This window comes from Nicotiana tabacum, chromosome 24 (genome assembly GCF_000715075.1).
Source record: "Nicotiana tabacum cultivar K326 chromosome 24, ASM71507v2, whole genome shotgun sequence".
In the NCBI taxonomy this organism is placed as follows: domain Eukaryota; kingdom Viridiplantae; phylum Streptophyta; class Magnoliopsida; order Solanales; family Solanaceae; genus Nicotiana; species Nicotiana tabacum.
Window position 1 is genome coordinate 97,639,462 of NC_134103.1, and position 16,527 is coordinate 97,655,988.

Sequence of the window (16,527 nt, forward strand, 5' to 3'; positions counted from 1 at the left end):
TTTAGAATAGACGTCTAGGGAATCTAGGGTTTTCTTTATTTTTTGTTATTATTATTATTATTATTATTATTCCTTGGCCAATTACATGGAAGGCCGATCAGAAATAAACTGTAATGAGTTTTAATTATGTTTTCGATACAATGATTAAATCACTCTTATCATATAGCTTTTGGTCATAATGTGAGATTTTCTCTCTCGTGATATAGATATCAATGTCGATATGGTTCATGGAATACGTTGCTAGAGTTCCACTTAAACATATTTCCTATCAATTTAACTTGTTATTTTTGTCTTCAATCGTGAAATATGCAGTGCTTCTCACTTGGGATGCTGGGAATTATCAAAAGAGACAAGGGGCTTGGTGTTCGAGTTGTGGGATAATGTGTTCGAAAATGGATCTTATTCACTAACTTTGATTCTTGACTAATGAAAGTTCTGACATTTTGCAACTTGAGAAACCTCGAGCAATAAATAAATCTACACGTACAATAATATATTATTTAATTGGGACTTGGGAGAACAAAAAAAAGTACCATACTACTGTGCTAAATTGCTAAGTCAAGCAAGATGAGATTCCATTTCCGTTAAACATCAACAAAAAAAAACAATGAAATCCTACAAGGCATGAGCGAGTAGTGTGTACGCAAATTTTACATCTACTTTACGAAGGTAAAGAGGTTATTTCCGATATACTCTCGGCTCAAAGAAAGGTGCATCAAATGTGAGCACAAAATCAAGAACAAAAGGTGCATCAGAGGACAATAAATTATTCTCCAATGCCTTCACAGGATGTGAACACAAAACCAAAAAAGGAATGTATAAAACAAACTATTGACATAACAGCAACTTTCTATCATAAGCCCTATAAATACAAGAAACTTGAGACAGTACAAATCAAGAAGTGCAAATATACACATGTTCTGTTTTAATTTTTGCTGCGTTTTGCTTCCAACTTTGTAGCTTGTTTAAGTGCTTCTTGGGCATCATTCTCCATCCCAAGGCTAAAAAGGGCAACAGACTGAAGGTAAAATGCAGTTGGCCACTCGGGAGATATAACCTGAGCTTGCATTGCATCCCCTAGAGCCTCTTGTGCCATGTCGCTCATTAGATAACACAAGCATCGCCTGGCGTATATGGTTGGTGACACCATGGTCCCTCCATCATTGAACTAATAAAACAAAAATTGTATTTATATAAGCCCCTCCTATCTTCTTCAAACTAAAATGTTACTATAAGATCAGCACCACAACAATATTGGATGAAATAATGAGTACAAATAGCTCGAATAGTTTAGGTGGTAAGAAATTATCTGTGTGTTGAGAGTCTGTATTTCATTTTCAGCTTCTTCAGACAATTGAGAGGATATTAGCCAAGTCTTTTGGTAAAACGTTTACATACGGAAGCAGAAACTCAGCAAAAATGTTAAAGGTGTACATGAATCAGTAAAAGAATGAACAATTTTAGACGGTCAGACCTGTGTATAGCACTCAATGGCAGTAACGGAATCCTTGGCTCGGAAAGCAGCATCTCCTCGCTGCTTAGAGTTCAAGGTTTCCTGCATCTGATTTGTCCACATTTGGAAAGAAAGCTGCAAACATACCAATAATCAATAGATAGAATCCCCAGATAACTGAAGGAGTGTATTACAAAAAGAAATACCGAAAAGAAGAGCAACACATCTCTCAATTCTTATGCCAAAACTAGCAGAACGACAAGTTCATCTTCTTTCTAATAACATAAATTGTAGTTCATGATGTTCATACGCTCTACTATGCGCCTTCGAATCGTGCATTGGGAAGACTCTGTTCAAATAAACACCAAGACACTATATGCACATTTGGCTAGCAAAGTATATTTGTCATAAGTTGCAATATCTGGCCCGCTATGACAGCAATTAAGACAACTGCTCTTACAGTATTCAAGCAAAGCACGTTATTCATTTGGGACACCCAAAATTAAACATACAAGGGTGGGGTGGGGTTTATGAATTAAAGATCCCAATTTATTCACTGTAGTGAGAAAACAAGATTAAGTAAGTGGATCATGAGAAGAATACTGGCAAGAAGGCAGCTTCCATTATCTTAATTTTTGGGAAACAAGAGGGACAATGTACAATTGGCAATTCCCTCATCATCAATAAATAGAGCGGGGACAAACCTCATTGGCAATTCCTTCATCATCTTTGTACCCTGTCTTTTGCAATATCTCATGAAGGGCAGTAAGATCCATTCTCAAACATGCTTCACCCGTAGTTGTCAACAACAACGGTTGTTGTGGGGTTGCAGTTCCATGTCTAATGCCCAGCAAAAGATTAAAAGAGCTCGGGTGTGCATTTCATATGAACCTGCCATCATTATGAATAATAATAATAATAAATAGACATGTTGCAAATCCGAACCACCCACCCCCCACCCCCAAAGCCCTCCCAAACCTTATCAGGGGCCAAGAGGCTTTTCACGCTAACCGTGAGCTTTACGGTTGGAGGTGGAGAGTCCTTTCTACTAGGCCATAACTCTCTTATCTGTCGTAAGTATTATTTGAAAAGAAAAAAAACCTAGTTGGGTTATCTGAGGCACATGTTCGCAGATTAAGCAAAACTTGTTTCCGTCCCACGAGTCAAAAGATTGTGGTCAATGTCACTCCACAAACATGATTCCCCTTTCAAGTTCCAAGAATAACTAACGACGTAAACTAAAGTTCACAAGAGACACATGTATACTATTGTGAGAATCAACCTTACTATGGTGTGAACTCAGATAACCAAATTTCAATTGCCTAAGTTAAAGGAGAATGTACTATATATGCTCACTTCAATCTCATATATGAAAGAAGGTCTCAACTCTTCAAATGTTGGAACGATCTCAAAGCAAGTCAAGGGGAATACAGTGCTATCATTTGGTCGTACCTCTGTTTCTTTCTGAATACTTATAAGAGAATTAACAAGAGATTTTGCATTTGGCCTCTCACGTGCTTCATATTGCAAACAACGGGTGGCTAGCCGCACAAGCTCGGTTCCATCATCATTAGAAATATGACCCTCCAAACAAGAATCCATCAGCGTCGAGAAATTCTTCACCCGAATTAGATCAAGTGCCTACAGGAGGGTAAAAAGAACAGCAACATCTCAGATTTAGGTACTCAAAAAATAGAGTCAAAAATGTCCATCCGTACATGGATTTCACACTAAGGAGTTTACATGATTTTCCGGAAACAAAGGTCCAACAATCTTCCGAGACTTACATGGCTTGGAGGTATATGTTTTCCACTCAAAAGATCTAGCAACATTGTTCCAAAGCTGTAAACTACACTTTCAGCTGTCACTCTTCCTGCCAATCGTAAAAACTCTTATATCAGCATTGGCTTTATTTGAATAAAGGTGGAAAACATAACATGGTACTAAAGAAAATGCCCGACTGCAATAAATTCATAAATTAATTAAGCAGCTGCCCATCCAAGCTAGGTTTTGCAGCAACTATAAGTCTAAAGTCACCGAAAGTCCACAGTATATAACACTAAACTGACAGTATAGAACACGAAACGGACTAAACGATCGCTTAAAGAGAGAAACATTTGACCTGTTCTCATGTACTCTGGAGGAGTGAAAGCCAAGTTTGTACTATAACTTTTTCCATCTCTACTGTTCTTCATTAGGCCAAAGCAAGAGAGCCTAGGATCACCATCCTGTAGAAAGCAAACTAAAATTAGAAAGCCACACAAATAGCAACACATTAGGATTAACGAGCATAAAGGCAAAACCAATTTTACCTGATCAAATAAGATTCTGTAAGCATTAAGATCATGATATATTGCTCGGCCCTTACTGCAGCAGTATTCCAAAGCTTGAGCTAAGTAAAAGGCTACCCTCAACCTCATCGCCCATTTCATAGGTTCGCTCTCCCCTATTGCATTTCATAGCAAATCAAATATCAGCATTTGCCCTCAACTCATAAACTAATTCATTAGCCTTGCCAAGATATATTTTACAACTAGGAATGCAGCCACCAAAGAAGAACATCAGTCTGTTATTTCCCTTAAACTTCTAAATCATGAAATTTAAAAATTTAGACGACGTCAACTTCGAGGAGTAATAAGATAATGCTCCTAGACTCTACAACTCTGTTATAAAAGATTTAGGTATTACTATAAAAATCAAGACTTTCGGGAAAAACTCACAGTGAAATAAATGCTTCGCTAGGGTATCATTTGGCATGAACTCTGCTACGAGCAACCTTTGATCCCCTTCGCAGCAACATCCAAGTAGATTTGCCAGTCTCTCACTCCTCAGATTGCCAACTGCCTTAGCCTCATCCTAATTACACAAACAGTGTCCATAACAGATTTCAGCAAGTTGTGGTGGTGCAGCCATCGTATATATATATAAAATAGATAAACAATGTGTTCTATCTGAGCTTTGATAGATAAGGAAGTCGCACAAAGTTTCAACATGACATTGAGACTAAAGTCTTAAGTTCGCATCTCATTGCCACCCATAAACAAAAAAATCTTCTACGCGCTAGTCCTAGAAAAAGAAACAAATCCCCTCTATGGCTCTATGTGGTTACATATAATTTAACAGAAGTAATAGAGTTTAATCAAAAGCTAACCAAGAATTGGCGAGAATCAGGCCAAGCAGACCTATTGAAGCGTTTAACAGCAATACAATGACCATTCTGGAGCAGGCCCTTATAAACGACATTTGGGGCTTTCTCACCATGCTCAGACACTATGTTTTCCGCAGAAAATCCATCAGTTGCAATCATCAGCACGTCGAGACTAAATTCAGTAAAACTCGGTAACGCGTTTTTCTCATTTTCCCCTCCATTCTCTGTAACAGATTACAATACAATTACGAAAACAAGAAGAACATTCGTCAACCCATTCACAGAGTCACATAAAAGCACAATACAAATATGTGAAAGAGAAAAAATACCCAGATCAGAAAGATCGTGCAGAGATGGCTTGAGGTGGGAATGGCCGCAGCAGAAAAAGAATTTGGAACAGTGAACACCCATTTGACAGTGCAAAATGAAAACAGCAAATTCTATGAGATTTCTTGGAATAAACTTAGAACCTTTTCAAGCATTAGCAGAACAGAAGGGGTAGACTAAAAAAGTCTTTTTTCTTTCTATATAGTACTAGCTCTTTCTTGGGGACAAAGATAATTACTATGTGGGTATACAAAGAAAGGATATTTTGTTTAGCTATGCAAATTCTGTTTGTTTGGTCCTTTCAACAACATATAGAAAGGAGGAGTTTATATGGTCGAATGATGAAGAAGCAGTGATTTTCATGGGTATATGGTTGAATTATGAAGAAGCAGTGATTTTCATGTGTCTAACTTTTCAGAGGAAGACGTGTTTGAGCTTTTGCAAAAGAGAATGACCTTTTCTAGATTTATATACTAAATGTATCACTGTGTCTGCTTTTTTGGGTTTTTTCTGGTCTAACTTTTCTGCTTTTAGCTGCGTTTCAACTTCCTCATCATTCCTCTTTTGTGCTTCTTCTCTTCCTACTCCCTTTCCCAAAAGAAATTTACTAGCACCGCGCTTTAATTAAAAAAACAAATTAATTGATAAGCGGTTTCTCTTTAATTTATTTGGTACTTTTCAACTTAATTATTATGTTTAATATAAGATCGAGTATAAGTTAATTCATTGCTCTAGTGATCACATGAAATTTGAGTTTTATGAATTCTAAATTCTACCATAACTTATTTTGATTTATTGAGTTTAAATTAATTACTTACACATTTTTTGTGCCGGTCGCGATCAACCCGTTAAGGTGAAGAAACCTTTTATCATTTCTCTACATCTTTTGGTGGTGGTGCATCGTAATGTATTGAAGTTATCACTCTACGAGATAAATTAAGGAATTTATATGCAATATTTTCTATTAACTCTATTTAAAGAAGAAACAAAGGAACCTAGGTCTCGGAATGTCATTGTGAATTGGAATCTAATTAAGGCTATATATCTATTTTTCCGTTAATAACATTCACCTTTATCTTCACTATAATGTGTTTTCCATTAATAAACAGGTACCTTCTTCTCTCTTTATATTATACATCAACAGTGTAAATTTGCTAGAAGTTTAACTGAGGATTGAGTCTAAAAGTGAATATATTGCATTTGGTAGACGCTACATTCAGTACAACTAGGGTATACAAACCAAATGGGAAAATCGTACTAAAACGAAAAGTCAAACCAAATCGATTAAAAAATTCGATTAGGTTTGGTTTGATTTGGTTTGGTATTGAGTAAAAAAATTCGAATCAAACCGACATATAAATATATAATTTTTATATATACTTCTAAGACTTTTTATAAATTTTTCTTTAACAAATGTCTAGAAATATTTTGTGATTCTCTTATGAGATGTAATATTTAATTAAATATAAAGTGCTCTATTTTTATTAACTTTAAATAATGGGTTGTATGATCATTTTCTCATCAAGTGTTACTGAAATGCGTTAATTTCTTTGTTCTTCCATATTCATATGTTAAGATCTATTAAATTCTTATATCTTTTTTGAATTTGGAGTGGTATTTCGATACTTTAAAATTAAATAGAACATATCATTATTTAGGTATCATATTGATTTTTATGTTTAATTATTAAATTCGGTTAACCTTCAAAGTGTACATCAATGAAAAATTATTATCAAATGACTAAAAAGAAAACTATCATGTGTTACTAAAATAATTCTCCCATAAGAATATTTTAATAGATCATATGTTTGTCATTTTTTAGATTTTTTACTAAACATATATTTACTTATCAAAAATTTAACAAATTAAGATTGAAATAATATTCATGTAACAAAATAATCCGAAAAATCCAAAAAACTCGACAAAATCGAACCAATCCAAGCCGATATAATTGGTTTGGTTTGATTTCTATCGAAATCAAACCAACTCGGTCCATGTACACCCAGGGGCGGCCAGAGGATAAAGCCACTAAAGCGGTGGCTTTAGGCCCTAGAATTTTGGGGGCCCAATTTTTATTTTCCAATTCTTATTTGATGTCCGACTTTTAATTTGGGGGCATTAATTAATTCAAATTCGTACAGTGTAAAGTTTATTAAAGTGGGAACTGTTCCTTATAAGGGATTGTTTTCATTCCAAATACTGAAACCGAATACTTTCGGTTAAAGAAGAAGATATGCAATCCATCCCACCACAACTCTTCTCGTGAAGCCCTATATCTTTTTAAGAAAATATTAAGTATTTCAAAGTAGAAAAGTAAAATATTTTATATAAAAAAAGATTACATTAATCATTAGAAAATATGTAAATACACTTTTAAAGTCTATTTTTTTCCTCGGGTTTTCATCATTGCAACAAATATATTGAAACATCAAAAAATTCTTTTAATACAAAGTTATCAACAGCTTGAATCAGGTTCTATTACTTAAGATCATACTGCACATGAGAGATTAAATGGTTTATGCAAAAAAAATTAAGTAATTTTATTCTCAAAAAGCTAGAAAAATCTATTTCAACTAAAAATATATAGGATTTTTTTTAAAAGAGTCTCACGTTAAAATTTGGCTTTATGCCACCAAACTTAATGAGCCGCCCCGTGTACACCCCAAGTACAACATTGTTTTTTAAATACGATTTTACTAAATGACTCTAGTAATGTTGTTGAGTAAACTTGCATTGGTTTAAACTAAAATTCAAAAGGATGCTTCTAATTATTTATTCGTTTTGACAGAAATAAAGCACATTTTCTCATTGACTAACGTTTAACTATCACTATTTTTTAATCTGAAACCGTTGTGACATGATTGGAATGGAGAGTTCGTTGTTTACTAATGAATAACTAATTTAATACATGCACAATACCATGACCAGTTTAGAATTAACTTTGTATTACTCATTTCGCATACAAATAAAAAAATTATATGTTAAAAAACTCAAACTAGAGATCTCACACTGATCTGATCTCAAAATTTGTTACAACACTCCTTATCAAAGATGCAGAGACATTGATTTATTGCACTGGCCACTGCACTTCCCTGAGTTTTTCAGGTTAGTAACTGAAAGATCTGAATTCATATAATACTGTTAGATCTTCTAATTTGCCCTTAGTAGTATTATTATTGTGATGCAAGTGTTATTGACTATACCGTTTATAATTAATCCATTTTAAACATAAAATTGAAAGGGAAACAAAACTTTTCAATTTTCCAAATGTAAAATAAATAAATGAAAGTATGAGATAGTGGGCTAAAATTGTAAGAATTGAATGTGAAGGAACACTGCTCCATTCTTCGAAAGAAACAAAACAGATATCACAATAACATAGTAACACCAGAATAATAAGGACAAGAAGCGTGGATTAATGATATGCACGAGGCACTCCAATAAAAGTACCTTTCAAAGGATAAAAGTAGAAAAATGGATTTGGTTTGACGAATGTAATCTTCCAATTACGACTAGGTCAATATTAGTAATTATTTAATTTTAAGACCTTATCAAGTCAAGTCATTTTCTTTTTAATTCCATTTAGCCCAACGTATAACTTTATATCTTCCACTATATCTCAAAAGAATAATTACTCCTTGACTTGAATAATGGTGAGTTCTTGACCTAGTAAAAACTATAGGAGAAAGAGGACGAGACCGGAGCTGCCAAATTTCCAATTTCTAGAATAGTTACTGAATCTTGGACTGCTTCAACGGCCAGACACCCAAATTTTTGCGTTATACTTTTTTTTATGTTATCTTTCTCTCCTTGTACTTTTGTCTCCTTCCTTTTCTCCGTTATGTCTTTTTTTTTTTACATTATATATGCATAAATTGGATCGGATTGAAAGCACCATAAGCGCAATGATAAATGTACTACGGATTCAAGCTCTGAAAATAGATATGTTAACAAAAGCTTAGTGGCCTTAATAATCAACACCACTTAATATCTCCTAAGGAAACAAAGTAGGCCCATTCTGTTATTCCATGTACCACGACAAAGGTCAAAGGTGTCGAGGACCCTCAATCCACAAGTCATTGTTTTAAGTTTTAACTCCACTCCTACAGTATCTGATAAAGATGGACTCAAACACAGTGAGAACATCGGTCGTTAGACAGACAGACATACCCTAATCATGACAATTTATTCTCAAAATCTCACTTATATCCGACACCAAAATGTTAGGCTGTCAAAGAGTATCAACAAAAGCAGCTGTGGACAGGCTATTGTGTGCTATTGGTTATTGCACCCTTTGAGAAAAATGTCCCCCCAAAAATATAGGAATAATAAAAGAAAAAAGAACAAGAAATTGAATAAAAGGGTATAAATTAAATCAAGCTGACAGAACCTTTGCTCATTAAAATCATATAAATGAATGTGATATGTTTCTTAATAGGCCGTCATCTATCTATGCTAAGCTGATGTGCTACGTACCTTACCAGTTACCATAATTCACACGACACAAAATGAAATAAGTCGTAAGCACACATTTTAAGGCACAAAATAAAATAATTTGTATGCAGGTGAAATGCAATTTGTGCCTCTTGACCATTTGCAACAGACTGCTAGCTTCATTATGATGTTCACTCAATAATGGGGTATAAAAAGGAAGGAGAATGGTAAGCACCCTCCACTTCCAACCAAGAGGTTGTGAGTTCGAGTCACCCAAGAGCAAGGTGGGGAGTTCTTGGAGGGAAGGATGCCGAGGGTCATTTGGAAACAGCCTCTCTACTCGAGGGTAGGAGTAAGGTCTGCGTACACACTATCCTCCCCAGATCCTACTAGTGGGATTATACTGGGTTGTTGTAAAAAGAAAGGAGAATAGGGTTATTGCGTATTTAGTCTCTCTGCTATTTACTTTTTGTAGACTGTTGAACATAATAATATACGAAAATACTTGGCCAAAAAATTTCTATTGTATGGGTGTGGAGTTCACTTCACTACTCAACGTTTTATTAAATCAGGGAAAAAGAAGAGAGGCTGGTACAGCGTTTTAATCAGTGTTACCTGCACTACCACTATGTTAAACAAGGTGATGTGCCCAAACATAACATATATGATTAGGGATGTTCAAAATCGAACCGAAACCGAAAACCGAACCGAAACCGAAGCTTAATGGCTTATTGGTATCGGGTTAACGGTTTAACGGACGGGGAACGGATTGAATTTTTTTTATTAACGGCTTATCGGTTTGGGGGCGAATTATTCAATTTTCTTAACGGATAATCCGTTAACCCGTTAAGAATATATATATATATAAATTATATATATATATATATATATATATATATTAAATATCAAAAACCCTTCCACTTCTTCCAGTACTCTATCTCTAAGTTCTAACGCCTAATTCCTAAATAATCAGAACCCTAAAGCCTAAACTTCAACCAGCAGCCACCAGCAGAATTATGGTTCTCTTTATTCGACCATAATTCAACCAGCTTCAGTAGAAATTCAACCAGCACTCCAGCAACCACCCGCAGTACTCTATCTCGTCGACTTTCAGGCTTCCAGTATTATATCTTAGTGCCCTAGTATGAAGAGCAAGCTCATATTTTTGCTTTTTAAAATTGTAAATATGGCTCCAGCACAACCTTTGTGTTAATTATTAATATATTGTTACCTTTCTAAGAGAAATGAACAAGAAAAAAAGGGAAGGACCGCACATTTATTGTAATTTTGCTTCATTTGTGCTATGAATAAATTAATTTAGATACCATTATATTTAATGAGCTAAACTACTGAAATTGTTCCTTTGCATCTACACCCAGGCAATCACATAGTTATCTCAATGAAATTTGATATCCTTGTATGATCCATGTTATAGCTAGCAAGAGTTACAGTGGCATATCCATTAGAACTACTTTTTCCTTAATTACATCATTTCATAGTCTGCTTTGGGATGTAATGTAGACTACAATGTGTTCTGCTTTTTTCACTCTACACCACATGACACACTACATCATTCTTATGTAGGCGTTAACAGACATGTATGTCTGGACTCAATGTGTAATTTCCTATTCTGAATTTGTATGCTAGGCGGTCAACAAACAATTAATGCACTTAATATAGATTGAATTAGGCCGATAAACCGCCCGATAACCGCCCGATAAGAACTAAACCGATACCAATCCGCCCGATATCTTATCGGGTGGCTAGCGAATTAATACATTTAAAAGCCGATAACCGTTAAGCCAAACCGTTAGTAATTAACCGCCCAATCTGCCCGATAAACAGCCCTACAAGATAGAGGTATCAAATGGACGGGTTGGACTGCTTATGGAAGGGTCAAAATGGGTTGAATCAATAAATTGGTAGGTCAATGACCAACCCAAAAATTACTTGGACTGAGTCAAGATAGGCTAAAATTTGAATCATAGTCCAACCCGTCCAACTCTTACTTGTCTCAATTTGTGATCTAATATTCCTGTCTCAACAATCTCTCCTACATTTGTGATCTAATATTCCTGTCTCAGTTTTCTTCTAATTCTTGTTTCAGCGCTGTTTTTCGTATTAAATATACGTCAATTTTCACATTTTTAAGAAGGAAACAGGGACCAATAGTGGCACATGGCTAATCTGTGATTGTTCTTTATCAACAAAAAGAGATGACGATCTGAGTTAGAACAGTAAATTGTACTTCAGGCGTCAGAGAGATGAGATAACACACACTTGTCGTAGGAGAAAGGCAATGGATGTGTGCCCCAAAGGAAGGAGCAGGCATGTGCTATTTAGGTGCAATCTCTATCTTTTATCTGTGCAATGCACCTTTAAGTAAACAGGCAAAATAGGCCATACATAAAGATCTTGACAATGAGCAAAAGGAATACGTGGTTCTTGAGCCAAGATACTCTAGCATTTAATTGGATCTATTATTAATACACTCCCAACACCTGCCACTGTTGGCTCTTTCATAAAGGATCATCACATGCTCTGTACATCCCATGTTACCAGCACTGCAAAGTTGCTGCAACTCATTTGTTGCATATTTTGCAGTTCTTGCCCCTTGTTTTCAACCTTAATGGAAATAAATAAGTGTACTAAGACTTTGGTGAGCGAAGGGGGTCTTGGCGTAACTGGTAAAGTTGTTGTCATGTGACCAGGAGATCACGGATTCGAGCCGTGGAAACAACCTCTTACGGAAATACAGAGTAAGGCTGTGTACAATAAACTCTTGTGGTCCGGCCCTTCCCCGAACCTCGCGCATAGCGGGAGCTTAGTGCATAATGCTTCCCTTTACTAAGACTTTGGTGAGCACAATTAGAGAATAATGGCATTAACAAGGGAACAAAAATGGAATTCCATGATACATTGAAGCCATTAAATTTAAGCATAGGGACCACGGAGGCATTCAAAGCATAACCCTCTAGACTTTGCATCCTACTCTACGGACCAAAACTATTGAACTTGGAAGAACACCACGCTCAGACCCGACCTTGTAATGACATCGAGCAGTAGTGCTTAAACCTGGTTCAGCTAGTTGAGCTGTCTGCATTCTATCGTCTATACACCATTCATCGCTGCTTCAACATGAACCGCATTACCATCTTCCATGATCTTCCCGTTGATTTGGGTTCTAGGCCTCTATAAACAATGCAGAAAACAATGTCAGAGTAATTTCATTAGTTACTAAAGATACCTAACTGGAAAATGGAAACGGGTAAATCTCCATACCCAGTCTGCAGGATCACCAGAATTACCGTTCAGAAGTTTGTGATTCTCTTCTTTAGTCTTGCTATCCTTGCTTAACGGTAGCAACAAGGCTGCACTAGTACGGTCCGGCAATTCTGCAACAAACAGCTCATGCTTCAACTTTTCTTTTGCCCTTCTCGTTTGAGTATTAATAACAGGAGGAAAAGGACGAGGGAATAATAAAACCAGCACAAACAACCTGTTTGCAAGGAAGTTCAGATCAAATGCTAACCTGGTAACTTTTTGTCAATGAAGAATACTACTAGATTAACAGTGTACCTGTAGAAAATCAGTATAGCTCAATTAAGCCAGATATTTGCCAACAAATTTGCAAAACAGAACCTCAAGCCCAAAACTTGACTCACCATGCCACAATAACGTCAACTGTGTAATGTTTACGTGATGCAACAATCAAAAAGCTCTGAGCAATAACAGCTAACCAAGCACATTGCTTTATAAACCTGCAGAATAAAATCAAACAATCACTAACAAGTTCCGGATGTGCTGGGAACACTTAATATACAGCCATTCTTTTCTTCTTGAGAAGATCAAATTAAAGGAAAAACAAAGAAATACAGAAGAAGGGGAAAAAAAAGTGCCAAATTCAACTTAAAAATATAAATAATAAGCCTAAGTAAACAATTTCTTTAACGTAAAATAAAAGGAAAAAAAACAAATTATATGGAAAAAAATCCTGATGTGCACAATCAGCAAATCTCATCTTCCAGGTTGAAGATTGAAAGAAAAGAAAGGAGAAGTGAGGGAAGTGGGACATCATCGCATTGTTTCACTTGTCCGTCTAGTAAAACTACAATCAACTCTATACCCACCATCATCCATAATATCACTTGCAGAGTTGCATTCACCAAAAGTAAAAACAAAGTATTATGTTAAAGCAGATATATATTAATTACCTTCGTGTGCCATATTTATGATACATCCGCACAAAGACTAGAGAGAATATCATATGCGAAGAAAATATCAAATCACCACAACCATAAAGTACACCCCTGGGAACTGCCATAAAAATCATGCAAGCACCAAAGTCAAAGAATGTTATAACCCAAAACCCAAAATGATATGTGCGTAAACGTGAGTGCTACTCACAATTAATTAGTAGAACTTCTAATACACTATTAGGCCGAGGAAGTGTAGCAAGCTTTGAACCCTAGAAATTGCAAAATAAACTGTAAGGTGATGCACGGTGCATAGACAGTGCATAGACAACACTAGACAAAATGCTAACCAATAAATCATCAATTGGACTACCTCACGACAATGATAATTTGGACCAGGAAGCTGTGTAGAGTAGAATGTTATGATCCGGAGAAATTGACAAGCCTGTAGCAAACAATTATTTAACAAATTAGAAGATAGATTGGATCGAACGAGATTCTCCCTGAAGGAAGGTAAAAGACTAGAAAAGAAGATAGATTTAACAAAACTACTCTAATTGAAAATTGACTTATGAAACAAAAGGAAGGTAAAAGACTAGAAAAGAAGGTACTTACAACTAAGAATGCCAGGACCCTGCACCATATCAGAACCGTATAGATCTTTTTGGTCTTGAAAATGAAAGGATAGAATGTCCACTACAGCAAAAGATGAGCAATAATTAGATCAGGAACATACAAAATTCACTTCATAGGTAAATAAATAAACTGTAAATGTTAATACCACATTATAAGCTTTAGAGTCTAACATCCAGGTTTTCCCTATTTTTCGAACCTAAAGTTAGCTTGGCCTAACAGTTAGCCTTGAACATATTCAAGTATGCTTACGATTTATGAATGCCTAGACGGTCTTTATTTACCCACAAACTATAATGAATGAGAAACAGAATACATCAAATTTAAAAGCAAAAAGAATGTAATTAACAAAAAGAGGGAGCAAAGAGACTCAGCGTTAACTGATGATGGAAAGATTTATATGAACACCAACTCACCAAGACAAAAGATAAAAAAATGGTGGTGAATACAGTTTCACTTATGTAAGCTTTGTCTGAACCAAGCTCCTGGAAATTTACAAGTAAAGAAAAGAAAAATAATCAATACACCTCTTCCAAAATAGTGGAGAAATGTAGAAAAACAACCAATAAAACCAACCGGAAGAAGAAAGAAGCCGGCATCCTGAAGAGTTGGTCCAGGCCGATGTATGTAATGAACCCCTCGAGCAGCAAGTCCGTGGATGTACTTAAGAAAAGAACAGAAAGATTTCACACTCATGTATCAAAAACACACTAAGATCAGCACCAAAACAAATTAAGAAAAGCATTAGAAAAAGGAAATGATACATTAATCAGTGGCCAACACCACTTCTCAACTGCAGTAAAATGTGTACTTAAGAAACGTAAGTCACAAAGGCCATCATTCTATACGCAACAAATTTGAAGGATCCTAAGCCTCTCGTCGCCCCTCAACCTGAACTACAACTACCATACTTTGCTACTAATGCAAGTCACCACTACATAAGCTATGCTTTAATCTTTATCAAAAAGAAAAACTAAAGGAAAAATTGTATTCACCTCAATATTTAGGCAAATCAACTCATCATAAAGTAAATACTAACAATTACACCTTTGGGGGAGGTAGCAGGTATATGCGCCCAAGCCGGCCGGCCCAGACACCACGGTTAAAAAAATATTAAAGTAATTATAATTACACCATTATGGATGAACACTTTTGCCCCGTTAAGCTAAATATCAACTCTCCACAAAGTGAAACTAAAACCAACATACACCCATTAACAATAATTGTCCTTTTCCCATGCCCAAAAGGTTAAAACTTGTCCCATTTGGTTCAAAATATTGAACAAGACCTTTTTTAACAAAAAAAAGATCAACTTTTGATTAAAACTGCTTTTCAACCAAAACACCCAGAAAGAAGACTTTTTTCCCGAGTGCTTTTATTCTGTACAACAAAAAAAGGAGGTTAATAAGAAAAGGAAGAACAAATTAAAAACCTGGAATATTAAGCCACCAAGAATATATTTCCAATTTTCAGTAAGAAGCTTGATCTCCGTTGTTGTCTCCGAACAAATTCTCTTCCACAGCTGCAAAAAAGAAAACCGATAAATTCCTTATCTTCAAATAGCAAATTAAGAAAATTTAAACACCTAAAAGACGAACCTTGGAAGCCTGACGACCAATATAAAGCGACATCTTTTCTTTTTTTTAATGTAACCACCGCTTTTGTATTACATCATAAACCAACTTTGAATGTCAATATCATTCATCCTAAACCCACATTAAACCCTTCATCTTAATAAAATTCAATTCAAAGGCTAAACTCAAAAAACAAACCAATTTGCCAAATTGGGTTTTGGAGAGGGAATTAAATTACAAGGGGAAAATTTGAATAAGAAACAAATGGTCAAAGCTGTGGAAAAGTTGAAGGAAAATCAGTCTAACAGGAAAGGTCTTTCTCCTGGTAGATTGATTTCCTTTTGTGTGTGTGTGTAGAAACTGGTAAATGCTACTTTTAATATGTGTGATTTTTCTTTCTTCTCTCTCTAAGTTTCTCTCTCCTTTTGTTGAGTTTGATTTGTCTCCGATGTCTGCTAACGAGTTGAACACGGAGAGACGATTGCTAAAAATAAACACAGCTTTTGAGAAAGAGGTAAATTGTATATGAAAATCGCCGCGCGAGTTAGCAAAAGAGGACGAAATGAGAGATTCCTGAAAAGGACATCCTATATTCATTTTTATTACATATTCTATATATTTGTCAAGATTTTCTAAGTACTTCACATAATAGTTACTCCCTAAACCGAGGAAAAAAAAGCAGTCCAGTAGACGGAAAGAAAAACTTTTGAAATGTTTGGTCTTACAAGCTAAAAGAGTTAAAAAAAAAAAAAAAAAAAACAT

The 16,527-nt window shown here is 35.4% G+C and overlaps 2 protein-coding genes across 3 annotated transcripts; both read right to left on the reverse strand.

Annotated features, from left to right (window-relative positions):
• Positions 1-792: 792 nt before the first annotated feature.
• Positions 793-5,365, reverse strand: LOC107802216 (serine/threonine-protein kinase BSK5). The gene is made up of 10 exons (XM_075248162.1): positions 4,931-5,365; positions 4,605-4,825; positions 4,174-4,309; positions 3,766-3,899; positions 3,576-3,681; positions 3,241-3,326; positions 2,902-3,094; positions 2,158-2,318; positions 1,475-1,588; positions 793-1,168 (listed from the first exon to the last, which is right to left on the reverse strand). Exons 1-10 carry the CDS (start codon positions 5,010-5,012, stop codon positions 926-928), a joined length of 1,476 nt encoding a protein of 491 aa, XP_075104263.1. The 5' UTR covers positions 5,013-5,365; the 3' UTR covers positions 793-925.
• Positions 5,366-12,221: 6,856 nt separating this feature from the next.
• On the reverse strand, positions 12,222-16,308 carry LOC107802217 (phosphatidylinositol:ceramide inositolphosphotransferase 1-like). Of its 2 annotated transcripts, none has more exons than XM_016625672.2 (12): positions 15,790-16,308; positions 15,624-15,713; positions 14,768-14,854; positions 14,608-14,676; positions 14,174-14,254; positions 13,932-14,003; positions 13,770-13,830; positions 13,577-13,679; positions 13,028-13,123; positions 12,895-12,941; positions 12,645-12,757; positions 12,222-12,554 (listed from the first exon to the last, which is right to left on the reverse strand). In XM_016625672.2, the coding sequence occupies exons 1-12, from the start codon at positions 15,820-15,822 to the stop codon at positions 12,474-12,476; spliced, it is 933 nt and encodes a 310-aa protein (XP_016481158.1). In that variant the 5' UTR covers positions 15,823-16,308; the 3' UTR covers positions 12,222-12,473. The 2 variants fall into 2 exon arrangements, with proteins under 2 accessions (XP_016481158.1, XP_016481159.1); XM_016625673.2 differs by having other exon boundaries at positions 12,415-12,554; positions 12,671-12,757.
• Between the last annotated feature and the right edge of the window lie 219 nt (positions 16,309-16,527).

Bases quoted from the DNA above. Each gene is read 5' to 3' on its own strand.
- LOC107802217 (XM_016625672.2), bottom strand. From the start codon at position 15,822: ATGTCGCTTTATATTGGTCGTCAGGCTTCCAAG. The intron at 15,714-15,789 runs GTTCGTCTTTTA...TCTTTTTTGCAG, and splicing joins TTGGTCGTCAGGCTTCCAAG to CTGTGGAAGAGAATTTGTTC. The intron at 12,555-12,644 runs GTATGGAGATTT...CATTGTTTATAG, and splicing joins CTGGTGATCCTGCAGACTGG to AGGCCTAGAACCCAAATCAA.
- LOC107802216 (XM_075248162.1), bottom strand. From the start codon at position 5,012: ATGGGTGTTCACTGTTCCAAATTCTTTTTCTGCTGCGGCCATTCCCAC. The intron at 4,826-4,930 runs GTATTTTTTCTC...AATCTGTTACAG, and splicing joins GCACGATCTTTCTGATCTGG to AGAATGGAGGGGAAAATGAG. The intron at 3,900-4,173 runs GTGAGTTTTTCC...GAAATGCAATAG, and splicing joins AGCGAAGCATTTATTTCACT to GGGAGAGCGAACCTATGAAA.